We start from the raw sequence: 23,027 nt of genomic DNA, 5'->3' as shown, positions 1-23,027 counted from the left end.
CCGTTGCCATCCCTACTCATGATTGTACATGTAATACTGGGTATGATGAGACTAATTGAAGTTATATTGCAGTTTAGTTCAGTTTATTTAATAATATATAACTATATTACTAACATTATAATGGATATAAAATTCTTTAAATATTTTGCAAAGGGCATGCATAAATTTTATTGGAGGAAAATTTCACCAAATTGCTGACAAAAAAAAAATCAAGTGAATCATAATTTTTGACATATGACAATATACCATGATAAAATTCTATATTTCTTCCCTTTTAATTTTTACTTCAATATTTAACCTTTATATTGATCAGTACTGTAACTATGTCACTGGATCACTTCAAAAGTTGTCTCGCATGAGATGTGGCCTGCTTTGTTACACAGGATCTGAAGTTGTTTATAACTAGTTGAATATGTAATACATATTTGGTTATGTATTTGTTACTGCAGTATACCTGAAATAAAATAAATAAAAAAATATATGATTGTTATATAAAATTGAATTTCTATTATATTACTAATATATATTTGACATAAGGCTATATAAAGTTAATATTTTAATATTTTGAAATGATTTTATCATATCTCTGACTAGAGAATGGAATCGATTCTAGCAAAATCGAATTAATCAAAAATTGAATCTAAATCGATTAATTGAAAATCGAATTAAAAAATCGAATCTTTTATTGTGATACAGTAATTCGATTTTTTTTTAGCATTTATAATATTTTATTGAAATAGTTTTTAATTAATTAATTTATTTTTTATTATTTTATATAAATTAATTATTTTCATTTAATTATTGCACAGTAAATTACTTTAATTTATACGTAAAATAAATAAATAAATAGAGCATTGCTAAATCTCACTGCAGGTGTTTTTTACCACTTGATTTCAGCCAGAATTATAATTTGGCCGGAGTTAATCATGTAACATAATAAAAAAAGTTTGACTTTTAATTAATAGTTAAAAGTGGTCTAAATGACCCACTTTTGGGTCATTTAGACCACTTTTAACCATTACGAAATAAGTGATTTAATGATTTATGCAGTGAAGTTACACAAGAATATTTGCTTATAAATGGGACCCATTTGTGAAAAGTTTTTATTAGGTCACATGATTAACTCCGGCCAAATTATAATTCTGGCCAAAATTAAGCCAACAGCAATGCCCATATAAAATAAGCAAAATTACTGTAAAAAAAAAAATAGATTTTTCACCTATTAAAATTGTTGCGTCACAAATTTAATTACAAATGATGATCAATTTTTTTTTATGACGCATAGAATCGATTAGAATCGATTTAATCGAAATCGAAAATCGATTCTCATTTTGAGAATTGATTCCAATCCCTATCTCTGACACATATTTGACAAATACTCAAAATAATATTTTAAGCAGATCTCTGACACAGTTACTAGATTTCTACATTATATTTTGACATATTGTAAACATATAGTTATAACAGAGATAACATAAATATGAATATCAATATATCTTGTATATTTTAAAAATATTGATAATATATTTTTTATATCGATAGGGTTTCTGCAAAGAAATTGAAAGTAGTATATAAAAATTCAATATATGCTAAATTAAATATTTTAGATCTTATTATATATATGGTTAGTTGTTACTTCATTAGCAGATTTCCATAAAATACGACGAAAACCAATTACTAATATAACAAATCCCTTTAACTTATTAGGTTTAGATTTTGTTATTTTAACACGATCATCAAATACTCCTGAGCTAGAATAGTTTTTAGCTTTTCCTTTTGAAATTGTTTCCATGTATAAATTTAATTTATTCAATCCATTATTTAATGTTTCACCTATAGTTGTCATATTTGTTTTTTTTTCTTCCTTTGACCAATATGTATATGATCTTTTTAATACAGATTCTTCATTTTCCTTTTCAAGTATTTTATCTAGATTTTCAAGTTCATTTGCACCAAAATTATTTTTCTGATTACTATTAATAAGTCCAACTAATGATATATATTTCAATTCTAAAATAACATTATTATCTCCTTCACTATTTAAAATAAAAATATCTGAATAACCAAAATGACCTGAGCCTTTTGGCTTTTTACCATTAGTTACTAATGCAAGTTCTGGGATACAGTATTTTAATGGCAAAAGATTTTCTACAATTGCTTGAAGTACAGGTTCATTTGCTGATGATAAAGACATTCGTGATCTTGATAGCAAAGAAGTTTTTAGAATTTTAATAAAAGGTATGATATTATTTTCAATAAGACTCTCATATGCTGAAGCAACAAGAAGTGCATTGTCAATAACTTGGACATATGCTAAATTATTCTTATTTTGTTTTAAAATTTGACTTTGTTTCTTCCAGTGCTCTAATGATTAAACCATTAAACATAATTTAATAATAATATAATATATATATTATATAAATGTAAAAGAAATAGTATAAATATTATAACCTACCATTAGATAAACTTTCTGTATCAGTATTACTATCATCTCTTACTCTTTTTAGCTTTCCTTTTTGTTCAACATATTTTTTAGTTTCATTAGAATCTGGTTGAGAAATTTCAGATAATTTTATATCAGATGTTTTATTTAATGTCTTATTTAAGTGAGATGTAACAGCAGGGGCTAAATTTTCCTTTTTGTGTTCTTTAATAATTCTATCTGGTTGAGAAATTTCAGATGACTTTATATCAGATGTCTCATTAAAGTGAGATGTAATAGTAGGGACTAAATTTTCTTTTTTATATTCCTTAATAATTCTTTGCCAGAAATTTTGCAGATTTTTTATATAACGAGAGTGTTCTTCATTTACCTATTATAAGAAAGAAATTATTAGTAGTGCATCAAAATTTATTTAGTGATAAAAGAAGGTACATAGCCAATTCCTCCTCCAGAATTAGCAGACTTGTATCAACTACAAAATTAGGGTGCCCAAAATGAGTTCTTTGGATTGGTTACCAAAGATGTCAAGATCAGTAATTCTCCTAAGTCAAAACGCATCCAACTTAGAAGTTACCCTAAATTTGCAAAATAAAAAATAACACACCTTATTTTTTATTACAATATAAGTTTTCTGATTAAACAGAGATTTTGCCTCCCTTAGAAAGTGATAAAACCAAACAGTATCAAGATTATCACATGTGTCTGTTGGTGATATTGAAGCAGTGATAAAATCACTGTTAAAATTCAAAAATCCACAATATGTTGATTTACTACCTCGTTCTTTTAAATATTCAATTATAACTAAATAGAAGTTGGTTAATAACTAGTATCTTTGAAAATAAATATTACAAACTAAGTACTGTACTTTTTATTGGACTTACTATTTTGACCAGGATAGTTGCTCATATTGATTAGATTCAAAATTGTTGAGTAAATAATGAATGAAAGTAGTTAATAAAGAAGGAAAGAATAAATAGTTAAGAAGGAAAAGTAATATAAGTGAAATAAAGATAGGTATCTTAATTATATATATATTTATAGGCTGTAATGACGTATTGATGTTCTTGAATTACATTATCAATTTCATATAAATTATGTAGGCTGACACATTGATATGAATAAGAAGTACATTATTAGTCAAATTTAAATAATATAATTAAATAAAATATTAATGTATCAGTCAAAATCATTTAAAATGCATTACATATTTTTTATCAATGAGTCAATATTACCACACATTTGTCAGTAATTAATGAAGAACATGCAATATATTTCATTGTAAGCAACTATAAATACTTTTGATTCAGGATTATTCACATCAATGTGTCAGTCCAAGTCATACTAATAATAATAAATTATGATTTTTAATTCATATATTGTCAATTCTTTTTTTTGCTAAAAAAAATCCTACAAAAAATAATAAATATGACACATATTGATTTTATATGATCTTTTCTATATTTTTCATTATTACTCATAGTAGCTAGTTATACCAATATTTGATATTTTCATAGTTACAATAGTGTCACAATTAATATGAAAAAAGTACTATTACACATATTTCGGATAGTGAGTATGAGTATGCGCAATATTTTTGGGAAAAAGCCAGATGTAATACCATGAGGGATTACCACAATATTTATCTTAAAACTGATATCTTCCTACTCGCAGATATTTTCCAAAGTTTTCGGGAAACAGCACTAAGTAAATATGGTCTTGACCCTCTCTGGTATTACTCAACACCTGGTTTAGCATGGGATGCACTATTCCTCAAATATTACATTTCATTACATTATTTAATATATCCACTTTTACCAAACAGACAAAAAAAGAAAAGTGATGCAAAAACACTATATGCTACATGCCTATTCATCAATGATATAAATCCAGTTTTGTTAAATTCCAAAAACCAGCATTCCTACAATAGAAAAAAAAAAGCTTTATAAGAATATTTTTTATATAATAATTTATTAAAAAAGTACCTACTCAATATCTATAATAATCCATGTTGTAATATCAAGGTCCGAGTCTCATTTTACAAAAAGAATTTCTTAACTAATATGGACCTATTAGTTTAATTAGTTATTCACCCTAGAAACATTTGAGAATGATGATAACCCATCAGGTTGGTGTTGTAAAAATCAGTATAGCTTTGTTATTAGGAGTTTCTGTGCTGTTTTTTGTGTTTTAGGATAAGTGTTCTAAAGTAAGTGAAGCCGTAGCATTAATGTAAAAATGAGATTATACTTAATATGGTTTAAAATGTCGTATATGATCACTAAGTCTGAGTGTTGTGATAAGTTTGTCTTGAATAAGTAGATAGTAATGGTTCCAAATTGCTGGAATCACGTACTGCAATCCAATCCCGTGATATGTGTAATTTTATTAAAAAAATTACGAACATTATTAGATAATCATAAAGAAATAATCTATTTATAGTTAGTATATATGCGGCTTAAATTATTCACTATTGCTTAGGCTGTTAGCATTGTTAGCATATGAATTCAATTTTGATAGTGTCGTAAGTGATGGCCATTTAAAATTTATCTGTTCGTTCAATTTTATCAATTGATATTGATATATTGAAATTGAAATTGAAATTATGTATATTTGTTAAAAAACGATCCTTGATTTGCCACATGTTTTTAACCAAATTAGGGCCAACTTCCCTTCCTTTTTTAGCGTCTAAAGCATCTTACCCAGTATCACCGTCACTTTTCTGCCCCACGTGATCATAGTAATATTTGTCACACAGTATCACACCCTCTGCGCCAAAAAGTCACGTGGGGCAGAAAGTGACGGTGATACCTAGGGGATAGATAAATAGATTAATCCCCCGTCGCACTAAGTGTCACTCATGATCACCTTCATACTAATTTTTAAAAATTGCGAGTGATTAGCTGAGTTTATAAATGACCGGGAATCTTCATTTAGTTATTTCCCGGTCTCATATAGATAGCCGGGAAATTACTAATTTTAGTTTAAAATAGTTAAAATAGTTAATATTTAATGAGTGACACGCTCCAGGGGATTACCCATTTATTTCCAACTCCCCATGAAATAAATAATACAAATATACGGGGGCAAACTCAAGGTTACACAGGCTGATCAATTACCGACAGAGTTGGATTTGGACAATGTCCAATTTCTAGAATTGGACATTTGGACAATTTCCAAATGGACATATGTCCAGTTGTCCAATTGGTTAATTGGACATCGTTGGATTAAATGTGTCCAATTGGACATATGGACATATGTCCAAATCCAATTGGAGATCCAATTGGACATATCCAATTAATAAATTATAGTGTAACAATGATAATCTCGTTTTTTTTCTACTTCGACTTTGACTATTTTTTTCTCATTAGAAAACATGCCTCCTCCAAAACATTCCTACTAAGTACATTACAGTTTTAAATGAAAAAGCAAATAAATTTAATTATTTTGCTTTGTGTTGCTATTGCAAAGCCAAAATTACAAACACAAAAAGGCTAGTAATTTCTCATTTAAAGTCTTGTAATAAATTTGAGGAACAGTATTCCGAAAATGAAAGAAATAGAATACTTTTTCCTGAGAGATATGAAGAGATTCAAGAAAAAGATCAAACTGAAGGAGAATCATCTTTTTCTCATGAACAAAATTTTTCTTTTCCCTCTTCCTCTCTATCACACCGTTCCTCTTTTTCATCTTCCTCTTTATCACACCGTTCCTCTTTTTCCGCTTCCTCTTTATCACAACATTCACACGGTATATTTTTAAAAAATCATTTATAATTTATTTGGTTAATTAATTTATACTAATCTAAATTTATATTTCAGAATTTGAAATTAGTACTGAAGAAGAATCTGCTAATAAAAAAAGAAAAACAAAAATTATGTACTATATGCCTCGGCCAACTCCTCTTTCTAAGCAAGAATATACTCAATGGGAAGATTTAGTATTGAATTCTACTATAGATAATGGGTGGTTATTTAGATGGGTCGAAAATCAATCAAGTCAAAAAATGATTAATTTTGCAAATCCAGGATTGAAATTACCTAGTCAAAAACCCTATAAAAAGTATTTATATTTAAAATATAATTAAAAACTTTTTAAAATATATTTAAAATATACTTAAAATATATTTAATTTAAAAATAGCGAAATACTTATAATATACTTAAAATGTATTTAAAATTATCTTAAAATATATTTCTAATATATTTAATTTTTGCCCAAATACTTAAAATATACTTAAATTATATTTAAATTAAAATTTAAGTATATTATAGATATATTTTTTACATACTTAAAATATTCTTATAATATATTTCATAATATATTTTAAGTATATTTTAAGTATGTAAAAGATATACTTATAATAATCTTATAATATACTTAAATTTTAATTTAAATATAATTTAAATATATTTTAAGTATATGGGCAAAAATTAAATATATTAGACATATATTTTAAGATAATTTTAAGTATATTTTAGATATATTAAAAATATATTATAAGTATTTTGCAATTTTTAAATTAAGTATATTTTAAATATATTTTAAGTATATTTTAAGTATAATACTTTTTATAGGGAAAGTACTAGCAGGTCGTATTCTGAATACAAATTCAGAACATATTAAAAAAACTTTAATTGATACTGCACAAAAAGATGAACTTGGAGTTACTGTATGTTTTGATGGATGGAAAAATGTCAAAAAGCAAGAAATTATGGGATCAGTTTTAATTACTTCTGATGGACAAGTTTTAGTATGGGGAGGAGAAGATATAAGCAGAAATCGTGTTCAATGGGAGGAAATTAAAGAATTTACATTAAATTTTTTAAGTGATTTAGATAAACAGAATATCAAATACAATGCTGTAATTACTGATTCTGCATCTTCAAATCAAGCTGCAAGGTATGTTAAATTGTTAATAGTAAATCTTAATGATTTAAATTAATAATCACAATTCGCAAAATATTAACTTTTTTTTTATAATTTACAGAAAACGATTGGCACCAGAGCGGCGAGACGTTTTTTTTGGCCCCTGTTTTGCCCATCAAGCTAACCTAATTGTTGGAGAAATCTTTAAAGAATCTCCTAATTTGATTAATGCATCTGAAAAGGCCATTCAAATTATTACATACCTTAACAGATCAGTTTACTTTATGGCTAGATTACGTGATGAGCAAAAAATCAAATATAATAAATATCTTGCTCTTCTTCTTCCATGTGCTACACGTTGGAATTCTCATTATCATTGCTATTTCAGTTTAATACGAACAAAGGCAGCTTTAAAGGTATGTAAAATTTAAAATACCTAATAAAATTAGCTTTTAATTTTATTTTTTTACACACATGCATATTTTTTTAGGTACTTATTTCAAAATATGCTCCTGAAGAATTTGATCAAGAAGATGAAGCAATTTACTATTCTGGTGAAGAAGATGAAACACGAAATAATAAAACTTTGCCGCTTGATATTTGCAAAACTATTGATAATGATATTTGGTGGAGAGAAATTAAGCAATTAGAAAAGCTTCTATATCCTTTTTGTGGAGTGTTAAACAAATTACAAGCAGAAAATGCTCGTCTCCATGATGTACTTCATGGATTTGCTTATTTTTACAAAATGTGGCAAGAATATTCCGATCAAGATTTAGGTAAAAAAATGGCTGCGCGTTTAGAAAAACGATGGGATATTTGGGAACAGCCCTTATTATTAATTTCTTTTCTTCTCCACCCTGAATATCGGAATAATCTTTTTATTCAAAGTAATCAATCAATTTCTTTTGCTCAATTGAGTGAATGGATGATTTACTATTTCTGTGCTTGGTTTAAACGATTACCTACCTCACTATTGGGAGAGTTGCAGAGTTATCGAAAACAAGATTTTCCATTTAATAATATGTCATTAAAACAATTTTGTAATGGTGTACTTGGGTTTTGGGATTTTACATCTGCTTATGCACCAGATTTAAGTGCATTTTCTACTAAAATATATGCTATTTGTATTAATACTGCCTCGGTTGAAAGACTTTTTTCTTCCATGGGCTTTTTTTATACGAATAAAAGAAACCGCTTGGGTGTATGAAATTTACCTTAAATTTTTATTTATTGACGTTTTTTTAGCATATTTAATTATTTGGCTTTCTTAACTGTTATAACTTATAATGTTATTACAGTCAGAAAAAGTTCTTGCTATGAGTCAAATAAAGGGAGAATTTCAACGGCAAAAACGACTGGAAAATATTATGAGTGCAAATAAAAAACTCAAAGATACAAACATTGCAATTCCAGTTGTTTAAGAACAGCAAGATGACGACCAATTTAATGTATCCGATAATGATGATGATTTTTTAAATCAATCTTCTGAAGATTCGGAACAAGATATTGAATCACCTCGTGAATGGAGAAATTTAATTAATGAATGGATTGAAATGGTAGAAGATGAGGAATCAGAAATTCTAAATCAGGAGGATGAAGAAAATGGTGAGATAGCACCACTTATTGGTCGCACTATGGATTTAGACGAGATTTTACAAAAGAAACATCCACTTATCAGTAAAAGAGCCAAGTGGAAGTTAGATGATATTTTTGATTTTGAAAAAATTCAGCCTCCTACATATTTGACATTATTACGTAATTTTTTTTTCAATTTTTAATCTTTTTTTTAATTTAATTATTTAATTATTTAATTAATTTGTAGATGAAACGGAATAAAATCAATAAATTGATTACAATTGGTCAGGAAAATATCCCATGAAATAATTTGTATTTACTGTAAATAGGCAGATTTAATGTTGATCAACTGCGTACTAGTAATATTTTTTTAAATAAAATTGCGAATTATTTGTAAAGAATTAATAAAATTTACTTTTTAAATCATTAAATTTAAATAAAATTAAATAAAAATCAATTGGACATTTTCTTATATGTCCAAAAAAATTATTGGACATTGTGGACATATATCCAATTGGATATTCAATTGGATATCCAAATGCTCAATTGGACAAATGGTCCAACACTGATTACCGATTGAACTGAAGCCTCCATAAATTGGTTACACAAACGAAATTTCATATTAGAATTTCGTTTTTTTTTATTTTTTTCGACACACACATATAGGAAAGTAGCTGATCCCAAAAGTTAAGTTTGTTCGTATTAGCTCTATATAGGCGAAGTTTTTTTATCAAAATTGAGCCACTGATTAATTTCTTTCTTATTTTATATGTTTTTATTACTTGACGATAGAAAGTTAGAAATTACAGACTTTTGAGATCTCAGTAAAAAGTTATAAATTTTTTTTGCTTAAAAACATTTAAAAATAGCGTTTCTTACTTTGTTGTGCATTATTTTCAAGTATTTAATAAACTTTTATAATTTTGAGGTATTCCAAATAGCTGATCCTATTTTTTGAAAGATATGAACGCAAAACTTCAACAAAAATTATAGATTTGTATAGTTTCGGATTTTGTTGTTTTCGGGGGATAATTTTTTTTAGAATCATATTGATTATCGGCCCATCTCTCACTTTAAACATGGGGTATTTTTATAGTTACTTATAAAATTACTATAGGCTTCGTGTGTGTAACCTTGAGTTGGCCCCCGTATATTTATCTATCCCCTAGGTGATACTGGGTAAATTGTCTAAAGCGGTAGCGTCACGTGATTTTAGTAAACCGCATCACCTTCATTTTTTTTATGAGGACAGAATTTTTTTCGGTTAGTAAAAACCGTAATTTCTTAATGCCGTAATTCCGGCCAAATATGCTCCGCTTTAGACACCCTAGAATATAACGTAATATCATAACAGCCAATCACAAAATGTAAATGATTGACGTTAATACTGTGCAATCAAACCCGACCCCCATTTTTATTACAAAAATTTTTACATGTTAATATTTAGTAGTAAGGAGGTTGTAGTCTATGCAAGAGGGAATTCATTAACGAGAAATAATTTTTACATAGTATTTGTTATTGGTAAAATATGAGAAATAAATTTATTAATAATACATTGATTGAATGATAAAAAATTAATTGTACAAGCAATAAATAATAAATAATAAGAAACCAACAGTTGTTATTTTTTTATACATAATTATTATTTCCATTAGCATTTCTGATTCTATTACGACGTTTAAACCAAGCATAAATTGAACTTATTGCTATTAAAATTAGTAATACTATTGTTACTAAAACGAGTGTATTAGAATTTTTAGAACTTTTTGGTTTTTCAGTTTCATTATTTCCTTCATAAGATTTGTCATTTTTTAAATCAATTTCATTAACATTATTAACTTTTCCCAAATCATTATCAGCAACACTATTTTTAGGTGGTTTCCCTATAACTTTATGCTCAGGTTTTCCATGTCCAGGTCTTTTATGAATATTTTCCCCAGCCTCACTAAGAACCTTTCCTGGAAATTTGCCTCTTCCAAATACGAATAAATCATCATTAATAAGAGCAATCAATAAAAATGATATTAATAAATATTTAACAAAATTATTTCGCAAATTATTAGATAAAATCGTCATTAAATTCATATTTTCTGTTTATATCAGATAAAGCGGTGGTTCGTAATTTAATAGTGTATGTCAAATATTTTAATTTAAACGTTAATTAGGTACGTTAATTTTGACGTGATATTTAATTCTTGAACAGAATTTTAATATAAGTTAAATGTTCATTTAATTTCTTTTCTTTTTTTTTTTTAAAAAAAAAAAGAAGAAAAAGCTTGGGAAAAAAAAATAATGAAAATAATGTTTCATTAAACTTAAAAAAAGTTGTTCCACATTTACTAAATTTAAATTTTTTTGAAAAAATGATTATATCATATTTATGTGTCAAATCGGAACATAAACTCCTTTTACTATAAATTTGTATATGATTATCATTTTTTGTTACTGTGTTACTATATTCTTTCTCCTTATTCTCCAAAAATTGAAATCTAATAAAAAATAAAAATGAAATCTAATAAAAAATGAAATCTAAAAAATGAAATCTAATAAAATTCCTGATAAGTATTTAATGAATTTAATGTAAAAAAAGAAAAAAAAAATAATTCATTAATGATTTAATTAAAAATATGTTTATAAATAAAATGGAAAATACAGACAACTTACGATAAATACTTTTCCCAACGAACTTTTACGTCATTAAAGTTTCCTTGGAATTTCCATGTTTCTATTTTTAGACGCGTATTGTTACAAAGCATGTAGATCTTTCCTTAATGAATTGTAACAATAATAATTACAATTTCGTAAATATTGTTTGGAATTTTCTGTTAATAAAATTAATAAACCCGATTTTGGATATTCATAATAGTGTACCAATAGAATTACATCATCATAAAATATTACTAACATTTACCGATTAACATAAGAATTTGAGTTCGATAATTCTTTAATTCTGACTCCGGAAAGTGATCGTCCGCAGAAATAATCCTCGATCATAATGCAATTTAAGTTTTGTCCAAATTTAGTATATGTAGTGAAAATTCAACTAGACGAACAATTTACTTTGTACAGTATATTAATCAAGATAATCATAAATAATCTGAGCGTACATTTGACATACGTAATTTTCCAATTTTTTTTTGTTTTTAATTCATTCTGACTATTATTAAATATTCCAATATCCTTGATGGATGTCACTATCGTTCTACTTTACAATATATGTTTAAAACTAACAGAGAAATAATTCACAACTAATCCGCAGCACGGCAGCAGTATATCGATATCGGTATTATAAATTTACGAACATACTTGAGCTGAATTATTATTGTCCGTAGTTTCTTATGAATTTCTTTCCTATTTGATTTTTCTTTGTTATATACAAATGAAAAAATAAGATTTAGGGTACATATGATAAATTAGTCGGTTTATTTACATTCGATATTTCCGTGAATTATTTCTATGAAGAAAAGATTCTGGGCGTTAAATAAGAACACTTTCAAATGGTGAATGAACTTTAGACCATTATGGGAATCCAAAATTTTTAATTCGATACCAAAAAAATCCAAACAATACAATTTGTACGATGAATGTATTATTTCTCTTTATTGATAGGTTCTTGGCCGAATTATGCACTATCCAAAATTGAAATTTTGTGATCGTCAGCTGATTTACCCGAAAATTCGGTATTCAAAATCAACCTAAATAACCTACACGTTTTCATATATCATGTGATATATTAATCGGTTCAGTAATTAAAACCGAAACTTCTGTTTCAAATTTTAAATTTTTTGAAAGAGATAAGCAAATTTCTAGTTACACTGATCTAAAAAGAATATAATCAACGAAATACAGTATGTTATTTAATCTTACCAATTTCCAAAAAAATAAAAATATTCTCCCTTCTTTTTTTTCCTTTTTTTTTAAAAAAAAAGAATATTAATTTTTACTATTATTTTCTTATTTAATCAATACAATAATTAACGAATTACACGCTACTCCATATATAAATATGTCTGAAAATATCAAAAACGAATGGATTGACTGGATAGAAGAAGCTATAACCAAAGAATATTTTAAATATTACGATTATTCACAATTTAGTGATGTTAGTGTAATCGGGACTGGAGGATTTGGGAAAGTTTATCGTGCAAATTGGAAAAATTCAAAATATTTAGCGTTAAAATCTTTTTCGAATTTTAACAATGCTACTGCCAAAGAAGTTGTTCATGAGGTAATTTAATATATATATATATACTGTATATACTCGATTATCGTAACATATTTAATTTATATTTATTTCTCGAATTTAGTTAAAATTACAACGTGACGTTGATTTTCATAATAATATAATCAGCTTTTACGGAATAACAGGTAAAGTAATCTTTTTAATTTTAATGCATTTTCATTATTCCGGAAAATGATTTGGTAATAATAATAAATTTCTTCCATTTTTTTTTTTACGATAAATTTATTCATTAGCGGATGAGAACAAAAAATATTTATTTGTTTTAGAATATGCTGACGGAGGTACGCTTAAACAATATTTGAAAAAATATCTTAATAACCTCACCTGGGATAATAAATTTAACTTGGCATATCAACTTGCGAGTGCTGTTTCATGTTTGCATAATGAAGGAATTGTGCACCGTGATTTGGTAAATATATGTTTACTTTTTATAGGTTCAAATTATAAAATCTCATACACGATTTATATTTCAATTAGCACTCCGGTAATGTGTTGGTTCATCAAAATAACATCAAGTTGGCAGATTTTGGTTTATCAAAAAGATTAGGTGATGCAACAACACAATCAACATTCTTTGGCGTAATACCGTATATTGATCCCACAAGGTTTAGTAAAAGAAAAAATAGTACCGACCCAATAATAGTATATACGTTAAATAAAATGAGCGATGTTTATAGCGTTGGCGTATTATTATGGGAGATATCTAGTTATAGACCTCCTTTTTATACTGAAGGTGAAAGTTATGACGTTAGTTTGGTCGTTGAAATCTCACAAGGTCATAGAGAAACGGTTGTTCCTAATACTCCCGAAGAATATTCAAAACTTTATATTGGTAATTATAATTATATTATATAATTGTAAATTTTTTTAATACAGTAGGTATAAATTTATTAATTATTTCTTTTTTTTTTTCTTTTTATTTAGAATGTTGGGACGGTGAACCGTGTAATCGTCCAACGATAAACCAAGTGGTCGAAAGGTTAAAAACGATTCTTATGAAATCAATTATATTAAAAACAAACTCGATAGCTGGGAATTGTTTTTCACTACCAGAGTTTGAAATGAATTTTCTTATAGAAGACAATTCAAGTATTGATAATATTAGTCATAATTCTTTAAATTCATTACACGGTCAAATCTCACAAATAATTAATAATTTTGATGCAATGAATACTCAAGAAATAATTGATACTTTGGCAACAGATTTAGAATTAGTCGCTAATAAATTAGAATCATTTATATTTAAAATAACAAATGAGGGGAAAAATACCTTAGGTTTGAGGAAGCAATATATTTTTGATTATCTTAGTAAGAATGAATTAAGTAAAGGCGCCGTACCGGTCACGATCGCTCCTGAGGAATTGTTTAAATGGTTATTATGCCATCAAAATAAACCAACCTATATTTTTTTACTTGGATATTTTTATTATTTAGGAATTGAAACTAATATTAATCATAAGAAATCATTTGATTTATTCTTCGATGCATCGGAAAGTATGCATGTTTTATCACAATATTTCGTTGGAGAATGTTACCAACTTGGAAATGGAGTCGAAAAAAAAGAAAAGATCGCTTTCGAACATTTTAAAAGAGTAGCAAAGAAAGGTCATGCGATGGGACAATTAAAGTTGGGTACCATTTATGATAAGGGAATACCAGGTATTAGAAAAAATTCAAGGAAGGCCGCTAATTGGTATGAAAAAGCTGCGGATAATGGAAATAATTTGGCTAAATATAATTTGGCTTTTATGTACAAAGATGGAACAGGTGTTTGTAAAAATTATAAAAAAGCTTTTAGCTTATTTAAACAATCAGCCGAAAATGGAGATCCTGATGGTATGTCAATGTTAGGATATTGTTATAATAATGGAGTTGGAACGCCTATTGATAAAATGAAAGCATTTGAATCATATCAAAAAGCCGTAAAATTAGGAAATATATCAGCTCAATATAATCTTGCTTTAATGTATGAAGCGGGTGAAGGGATTGAAAAGGATATTGATGAAGCAATTTATTGGTATAAGAAGGCTTCTGAACAAGGTGATAGGGATGCTGAAAATAGATTGAAATTGCTTGAAGAAATTAAGAAGGAAGATGAGATGATACTGTTTAAAGGGAATTTTCATAATTCAAAATTATTTGTGTAATATTATTTTTTTTTTTATTTTGTAAAAAATATTATATATATAAATAAAAATTGTATATCATTTAATATGTAAAATTGAAGCCGTTCACGTAATTAAAATCACATGATATTTTTTGTGTTTCTTAGATTATCGACCTGCATGCCCTGCACTGTGTTTGTGTAATGTAACGTGTTATGTAGGTTGCTGATCTAATTATTTTAAATGAAATTCGTATTTATTAGAAATGACAGTTTTATATTTTCGCTTTTTCTTTTTTCCTTTTTGTTTCGTACTCATAACGTTTCCACAGCAATATTATAAATATATAGAAGATGTCTGAAACAAATGAATGGTCTAAATGAATTGAAGCCATTTCTAAAAAGCATATTAAGCATTACGAATATAACCATTTTAAAAATATTCAAGAAATTGGTATCGGCGGTTTTGGAAAAGTTTATCGTGCGAAATGGAAAAAATCACCTAAATATTTTGCATTAAAATCTCTTCTTAATATTGATGAAGATGCCATTAAAGAACTTGTTAATGAGGTGATTATATAATACTTATTATAAACCAATTTTTATTTTATTTCCGATTAAAATTTTTTATTTTTTAATATTTAGATTGAACTTCAACGTGAAGTTATTTTTCATGATAATATTATTAATTTTTATGGAATTACTATTTCAGATCAAGGTATTAAATACTGTAAATAAAATAATACGTTTATATTATTAATATAATTCAAATTGAAAGTAATAAATTCTTTTATTTTATTTAGAGAATCAAAGTAACGACATTAAGAAATATCTTTTAGTGATGGAGTACGCTGATGGTGGTTCTCTTAGTCATTATTTGAAAGAAAATTTTAAGAACCTTACTTGGAAAGATAAATTTAATCTTGCGAATCAATTGGCTAGTGCCGTATCATGCTTACATGATGAAGATATAATACATCGTGATTTGGTAATTTACCAATTTATTATTTTTATAATTTATATTATATTGTTCAATTAATTTATATTTCATTAATTTATTTTTTTTTAAAATTCTAGCACTCTAATAATGTATTAATAAGTAAAAATATTATCAAATTAGCCGATTTTGGACTATCAAAAAGAATTGAGGAAACTACTCAAAAGAAGAAAGATATATTTGGTGTAGTTCCTTATATTGACCCAAAAAAATTTAGTAACAGATCATATTCTTTAAATAAGAAGAGTGATGTATACAGTATAGCGTAGGTGTGCTTTTATGGGAAATATCAAGTGGCGAACCACCTTTTTATGTAGAGGGAGAATCATATGATGGTAGTTTAGCCATTCAGATCATACAAGGTCTTAGAGAAACTGCTGTTCCTGATACTCCCGTTGAATATGTTAAGCTTTATACCGGTAGGTATAACGCTTTTTTTATTTATTTATTATTAATATAGTATTATACGATTGAAAAAATGTATTTTTTTTTAGAGTGTTGGAATGATAACCCAGATAACCGGCCATCTACTCATGATGTCGTTGAAAGATTAAATTTTATAATTAATCAAAAACAAGATGAAAATCTTGATGAAAAACTTGGCGAGATAACTAATCAAACAGAAAATAAAGATACTATTTTAAATAGTAATAACTTTGAAGTATCATCACATGGAGAATTATCTAAAATGATCCAAGATTTTGATAAAATGGACGTCAATCAAATATTAAATGAAAATATTACATTGAATAATGTTGAAGAATCTTCACGCGGAGAATTATCTCGAATAGTTCAAGATTTTGATAAGATGGATACAAAAGAAATAATGGAATCCATGACATCAACAAGTGAAGAAATTATTAATAATAAGAATATTTCATCTGAAAATGATTTAATCATAAAAGTTAATAAAATTACAGAATTTATATTTGAAGTATTAAATAAGAGAAATTCATCTAATTTAAAACAAAAAATTCTTGATTATATTAATAATCAAAAGATGAATTCAAAAGAAATTTGTAATTGGTTATGTGATAATCAAAATTATAATTCAAATTCAATTTTTTTATTTGGATTCTGGAATTACGTATCCTAAATGTTAATGTATTAATTTGTGAACAATTTTTTACGGAAAGTAAAATTTTAGACAAGGATAAATTTGCAATTATTTTTGAGAAAAATATTTATTAATATTTCTTATATTATTTTATCAATATGGATATACCAAAGTAAATATCTTTATAATGTTATTGTACGGGCATGCTCCATAATGGTATCGTGCTACATCAGATCATTATTAGGTATAACGCTCGTACAATAACAATATTATTATACGGATCAGAATGACCATCAATGACTATTAATTAAACTATTCTATACTTTCATAAGCTTTATCTAATATTATATTCTATTATATTCAAGTTTTAATACTATTGTTATAATTTTAAACTATTCTTATTATGAAATCTTATGAAATCGTAACAAATATTATGACTGATAATTTTATATATTATTTCTCAATGTGATAATGTGTTGGATAATGATTTATAATTTTGTATTCACAGTTTTCAAGGTTTTAATTCAATTTACTATTATACTAAAAATTGAAAAAAAACATTGTAGAAATATGACCTAAAAAATTTATTTTATTTTTATTTTATTTTGTTTATTTGAAATTTATTCCAATTAATATTATTCAAATTTATGTTTATTAATGTCTGCTCTAGTGATTATAGATTTTTATCTTAATATTATTTTATAATATTTTGTAATATGAAATTAATATTATTTACGATTATACTATACTATTTTATTATTAAACCCTTATTAATCTCATTATTCTCATAGTTCATATTCTCATCTTGATTAATTTTACTGTATAAAAATTTAATAAATTGGAATTTGATATAGTAGGATAGAATTTTAGAATTGGGATGGTATAATAATTAAGGATAATATTTAATAGCTACTCGGCACGAAGTGCCGAGTAACTGTTTTATCAGGATTACGTAATAGGTATTTTTTATGAATGCATTATTTTAATATATATTAAGTCTATTGTAGTATTTATCATTCATATTGTTATAATTTTAATTCCTATTATGAAGTCGGCAACAAATAACAAATATGAAAATAAGCACTATTGTGAGAATAAAACCATTAATGATTAATAATTTTATAGCAATTATTTCTCAATATGATATGTTAATTTAATTTATTATGGTGAATAAATTGATTGCACACCTTTTCATTCTTTTTTTTAAAAAAAATTTATTCCCTTAATTTCCTAAAAAAAAAAGAAAAATGACAGAATTAAATGATGATGTTCTATTATATATTTTTCAAGTTTTATATTACTTAATTACAAATAATGAAATAAAATATAAAAAATCTCTACATTCTTGTTTGTTTGTTAACAAACACTGGTATGCAATCATGATCCCAATTTTATGGAGATATCCTAGTAAATTTGTTTATAAAAATGAATCATTATTCAATATCATCATTTCTCATTTATCAGATAATTTGATTAAATTCTTAAAAGATAAAAATATTATTGAAGCAAATTTCCAAAAGCAAAAACTTCTATTTAACTATGTTAAATTTTGTCAATATCTTAATGATATTTATAAATGTTTTCCAAAAAGATCATCAAGTTTATTGGATGAAGAAATTTATAAGCTTTTTATTAGTGAATGCTCATCTATAAAACGTTTGTGTTCAGAGATGTTAAGTTACCCAATATATAAATATCCAGGATCAAATATTTCTCTTTCAAATCTATCTGAGTTACGTTTAGTTTCAAGTTCAAGTTATAATGACTTTTATCATGAATTGGCACAAATATGCAGATCAATAGAAAAAATTTATATAAAACTTTGCGATGATCTTTCTGGAGCTGCTGAATTAATTGAAATGCAAAAACAGATTAAATACATATATGTTGAGGAATCTTATATGAATTGCGAGAAGATAGAACAAGCTTTAGAAAAACATGCAAATTCAATTGTTAGTTTCAATATAAAAACACATAAACACTTTTTAAATGATACTCTCCTTCCAAAATTAATTAATTTACAACAATTGGGGATAGTAGATAATTTCTATGAACTAAAGCATGGAATATCATATTTAAATTATTACGAACTTCAAATACTTGAATTAGTAAATGTTTTACTTGATATAGCAATAGATATTATTCAAAATACCAATGGAAATCTATGGAAAATTAAAATCAGACCTAAAGATTTCAATCAAGTAAAAGAATATAATCAGACAATCCATAAACATTGCCCAAATATAAAATATGTTTCATTATTTTTAAAAGATGATGAAACCCTGAAAGAATTAGAGAAAATTTTCATCAAATGCCAACACTTGGTAGCCATAGATATAAGTAATATTCCAGTTGAACTTCATGATAAATTTCTAGATTTATTGGTTAAATTAGCTCCACACACTTTATACAAATTTCACATAGGTAATATTGATTCATTTAATATAAAATCATTAAAATTATTTTTTAATGATTGGAGTTATAGAGGTAGAAAACCTTTATATTTATATCATCGTGAAAGATTTATTGGTGTGAAAGAAATTATTAGACTTAATTATTATAGTGATGATTTTTGGTTGTATGGAAATACATGGACTGATATATAAAAGTGGTTAAATATAATTATTAATATAAATTGTTGGAATATAATTAATATAATTCATATTTAGGAGTAATAATGTATTTGTGTGCATAAGATAAATAAAGAGTTATTAAATCCTTTTGATGCTTTTATACTTTTAAGAATCAGTTACTATTCTATGATTAAATCTTCTTGATGCTTTTCAAACTTTTAAGATTCAGTTACTATTCTATGATTAAATCTTTTTGATGCTTTTATACTTTTAAGGAGAAATGAGTTTAGAAAAAAATAAATTTAAGAATAAATAAAATCATAATTTACAAAAACTTTTTGAAAAATAATTTACCAAATTCAATTGTTTGTTTCATTCTAATTATAAAAACATATAAGCCCTTTCTACATGATTCTCTCCTTCCAAATTTACAACAAATTAGGATAAGTGATCAGTTCTATAATTTAAACATGAGATATATTTAAATTATTACGAACTTCAAACACTTGAATTAGTAATGTTTTACTTGATATAGCAATAAATATTATTCAAAATACTAATGAAATCTATGGAAAATTAAAACCAGACCTAAAAATTTCAATCAAGTAAAAGAATATAATCAGACAATCCATATATATATATATTGCCCAAATATAAAATATGTTACAGTATTTATAAGAGATGATGAAACCCTGAAAGAACTAGAGAACATTTTCATCAAATGCAAGCATTTGGTAGCAATAGATGTAATTGATATTCCAGTCGAATTTCATGATAAATTTCTGGATTTATTGGTTGAATTAGCTCCACTTTATACAAAATTCACATAAATAATTTAAATTTATTTAATAAAGAATCTTTAACATTATTTGCTGATAATTGGAGTTATAAAGGTAGAAAAACTTTACATTTATATCATAATTGTTATAGTAGAAGTTTTAATAGAGTGAAAGAAATTATTGAACTTAATTATTTCCCTATGAAAAAAGTCTGTGTGATTTTTGTTGAAAAAGCATTCAATTAAATTCACTACAATTTCTGTATATTTGACCATACAATAATTGTGCTAAAAATTGCAATAAATCACACAATTATTGCATGGTAATTTATTCAATAATTATCCTATTTTTGACCTGAATTTATACAATTATTGTGTGATTTTTGAGCCAAATTTTAGGCCATATTTTAGGAATTATAGGTTAAATTTTACAGTAATAACAGGCAATTTATAAAGTGAAATTATGAATTTTTTTTATTGACTTAAAATATAAAAAATATACACAATATTTCATAAATAAAATACTAAATTTGATATAATCATAAATATAAAAATTTGTAAGAAAATAAAATAAAATAAAGTATGTTAATAACATGAAAGTAAATTAGTAGTGTCATCAAAGAAGAAAGTAAATTATTAGTGTAAGTAAATTATTAGTATTAAATAAAAAAGTATGAAGTTAGTGAAGAAAGCAAATTAGTAGTGTTAAAAAGTAAATTATTAGTGTTAGTAATAAAAAAGTATGAAGTTAGTGAAGAAAGCAAATTAGTAGTGTTAAAAAGTAAATTATTAGTATTAGTAATAAAAAAAAGTATGAAGTTAGTGAAGAAAGCAAGTTAGTAACATTAAAATGTAAAAAGTTAGGAAAATAAAAAGATAAAGAACACAAGTTTTTCTTACCTGATATTTTAAAAGAAAGTTGAAGAAAAGTTAAAAGGTTAAAAAAACATAAAAACATTTCGCGTCATCATATTTATTTTGACGATCAGATCACGTGACCAACATATATAATTTTAAGAGTTGATTTTTACCGCATAATTCTGGCCAAATTATAATTCCGGTCAGAACTAATTGTGTAACCTAATAAAAAGTTTTTGACTTTTTTTTAGTTACAAGATGATACAAAAATTTCACCAATGGGTCCAGAAGATGCCCGTTTATAAGCAAATATGCGGTTGAATTTTGTGTAACCTTACTGCATAAATCACGTTACTTAGGAAAATCTATTTGTAATGGTTAAAAGTGGTCTATTTGACCCTAAAAGTTGTCAAATGTAACCATACAGGTAAGATGGAAAGTAGTATAATAGGATTACCCAAAAATTGTTTTCTGTATCCTAAATTTAAGTCTATTTTCAAGTTGTACAATAATCACAATTTTTATTGTACAAAAATTGAATGTTTTCTGTATCCTAAATTTAAGTTGTATAAAAATCACACAAAAATTGAACATTTTCTATATCCTAAATTTAAGTTGTACAAAAATTGCATACTTTTAATATGCTTTGAAAAACTTCATAACTATTTTTATCCAAAAATCTGCAATAATTGTACAATTACCACACGGACTTGAACAAATATTGCACAAAAATTTTTTTTCATAGGGTTTGTATGATTTTGGGAACATAAATTGCTGGATTACAATTAATATAATTCATATTTAGGAGTAATGATGTATTTGTTTGTAAAGGTAAATAAACGTTATTAAAACTTTTAGAATAATAAAAAAGAAAATTAAAATTACACTTTTTGATGTTTTCATAATGCATTTAAATAATAGTTATTGCGTCAGTTACGCAAGATCATGCTATTATTTTGTAATATTTAATAAACTGTAAATTTATAAAAGGATTAATTTGTAGTCATATTTAACCGATAAAAAAAAAAATATCAATTTACAAAAAATATCAGTCCGTCATGATCCTAATAGACTGACCAATCAGATTTGGTTATTATTCTATGATATGAGAAATGAGTTTAGAACAAAAGTTTTAGAATGAATAATTAATTAATTTCACGAACAATTTTTTGAAAAATAATTTACTTTTTTTGTGATGAAAACATATGTCAGAACTTATAAACAAAAAAAAAGTAATGAAAGTAATACAAATTATTTCTTAATCCATTTATTAATAGATCATGAAAAACACTCCAAGAATTTTTCAAAAAAGGAGAGATTCCGAGAGATCAGATGATATGACAACATTATTTTTTTATTTTTATTTTTATTTTTCACATAAAGACGAGAACTGAGGCAATTACATAAAGGCAAACTACCAAATAAAAAAAAATAATACAAATGCTAAACTTGCGTAAATTAACCCAACCCAAATACCAGTACATGACAAATACCAGGAATCGTCCTGCCAAAGAGAAATAGGCTTGGCCAG

General features: G+C 25.6%; 5 protein-coding genes across 5 annotated transcripts; 3 read left to right on the top strand and 2 right to left on the bottom strand.

The window, feature by feature from the left end:
* Positions 1-1,603: 1,603 nt before the first annotated feature.
* On the bottom strand, positions 1,604-3,349 carry OCT59_024420 (uncharacterized protein; the record flags this gene model as incomplete). The annotated part of the gene is made up of 4 exons (XM_025327172.1): positions 1,604-2,364; positions 2,456-2,813; positions 3,048-3,244; positions 3,325-3,349. The coding sequence occupies 4 exons, from the start codon at positions 3,347-3,349 to the stop codon at positions 1,604-1,606; spliced, it is 1,341 nt and encodes a 446-aa protein (XP_025172538.1).
* A 7,166-nt stretch (positions 3,350-10,515) lies between these two features.
* On the bottom strand, positions 10,516-10,971 carry OCT59_024419 (uncharacterized protein; the record flags this gene model as incomplete). The annotated part of the gene is made up of 1 exon (XM_025311358.1): positions 10,516-10,971. One exon carries the CDS (start codon positions 10,969-10,971, stop codon positions 10,516-10,518), a length of 456 nt encoding a protein of 151 aa, XP_025172540.1.
* Positions 10,972-12,892: 1,921 nt separating this feature from the next.
* On the top strand, positions 12,893-15,276 carry OCT59_024418 (uncharacterized protein; the record flags this gene model as incomplete). The annotated part of the gene is made up of 5 exons (XM_066135419.1): positions 12,893-13,114; positions 13,194-13,254; positions 13,363-13,538; positions 13,607-13,961; positions 14,054-15,276. 5 exons carry the CDS (start codon positions 12,893-12,895, stop codon positions 15,274-15,276), a joined length of 2,037 nt encoding a protein of 678 aa, XP_065991444.1.
* Positions 15,277-15,600: 324 nt separating this feature from the next.
* OCT59_024417 (uncharacterized protein) lies at positions 15,601-17,326 on the top strand (the record flags this gene model as incomplete). The annotated part of the gene is made up of 7 exons (XM_066135418.1): positions 15,601-15,607; positions 15,682-15,803; positions 15,879-15,951; positions 16,037-16,221; positions 16,311-16,476; positions 16,548-16,649; positions 16,725-17,326. The coding sequence occupies 7 exons, from the start codon at positions 15,601-15,603 to the stop codon at positions 17,324-17,326; spliced, it is 1,257 nt and encodes a 418-aa protein (XP_065991443.1).
* Positions 17,327-18,534: 1,208 nt separating this feature from the next.
* On the top strand, positions 18,535-19,893 carry OCT59_024416 (uncharacterized protein; the record flags this gene model as incomplete). Its single annotated transcript, XM_025327173.1, has 1 exon — positions 18,535-19,893. The coding sequence occupies one exon, from the start codon at positions 18,535-18,537 to the stop codon at positions 19,891-19,893; it is 1,359 nt and encodes a 452-aa protein (XP_025172542.1).
* Positions 19,894-23,027: the final 3,134 nt, after the last annotated feature.

Source organism: Rhizophagus irregularis, chromosome 4 (genome assembly GCF_026210795.1).
Source record: "Rhizophagus irregularis chromosome 4, complete sequence".
In the NCBI taxonomy this organism is placed as follows: Eukaryota; Fungi; Glomeromycota; class Glomeromycetes; order Glomerales; family Glomeraceae; genus Rhizophagus; species Rhizophagus irregularis.
This window is presented reverse-complemented; position numbering and strand designations above follow the sequence as displayed.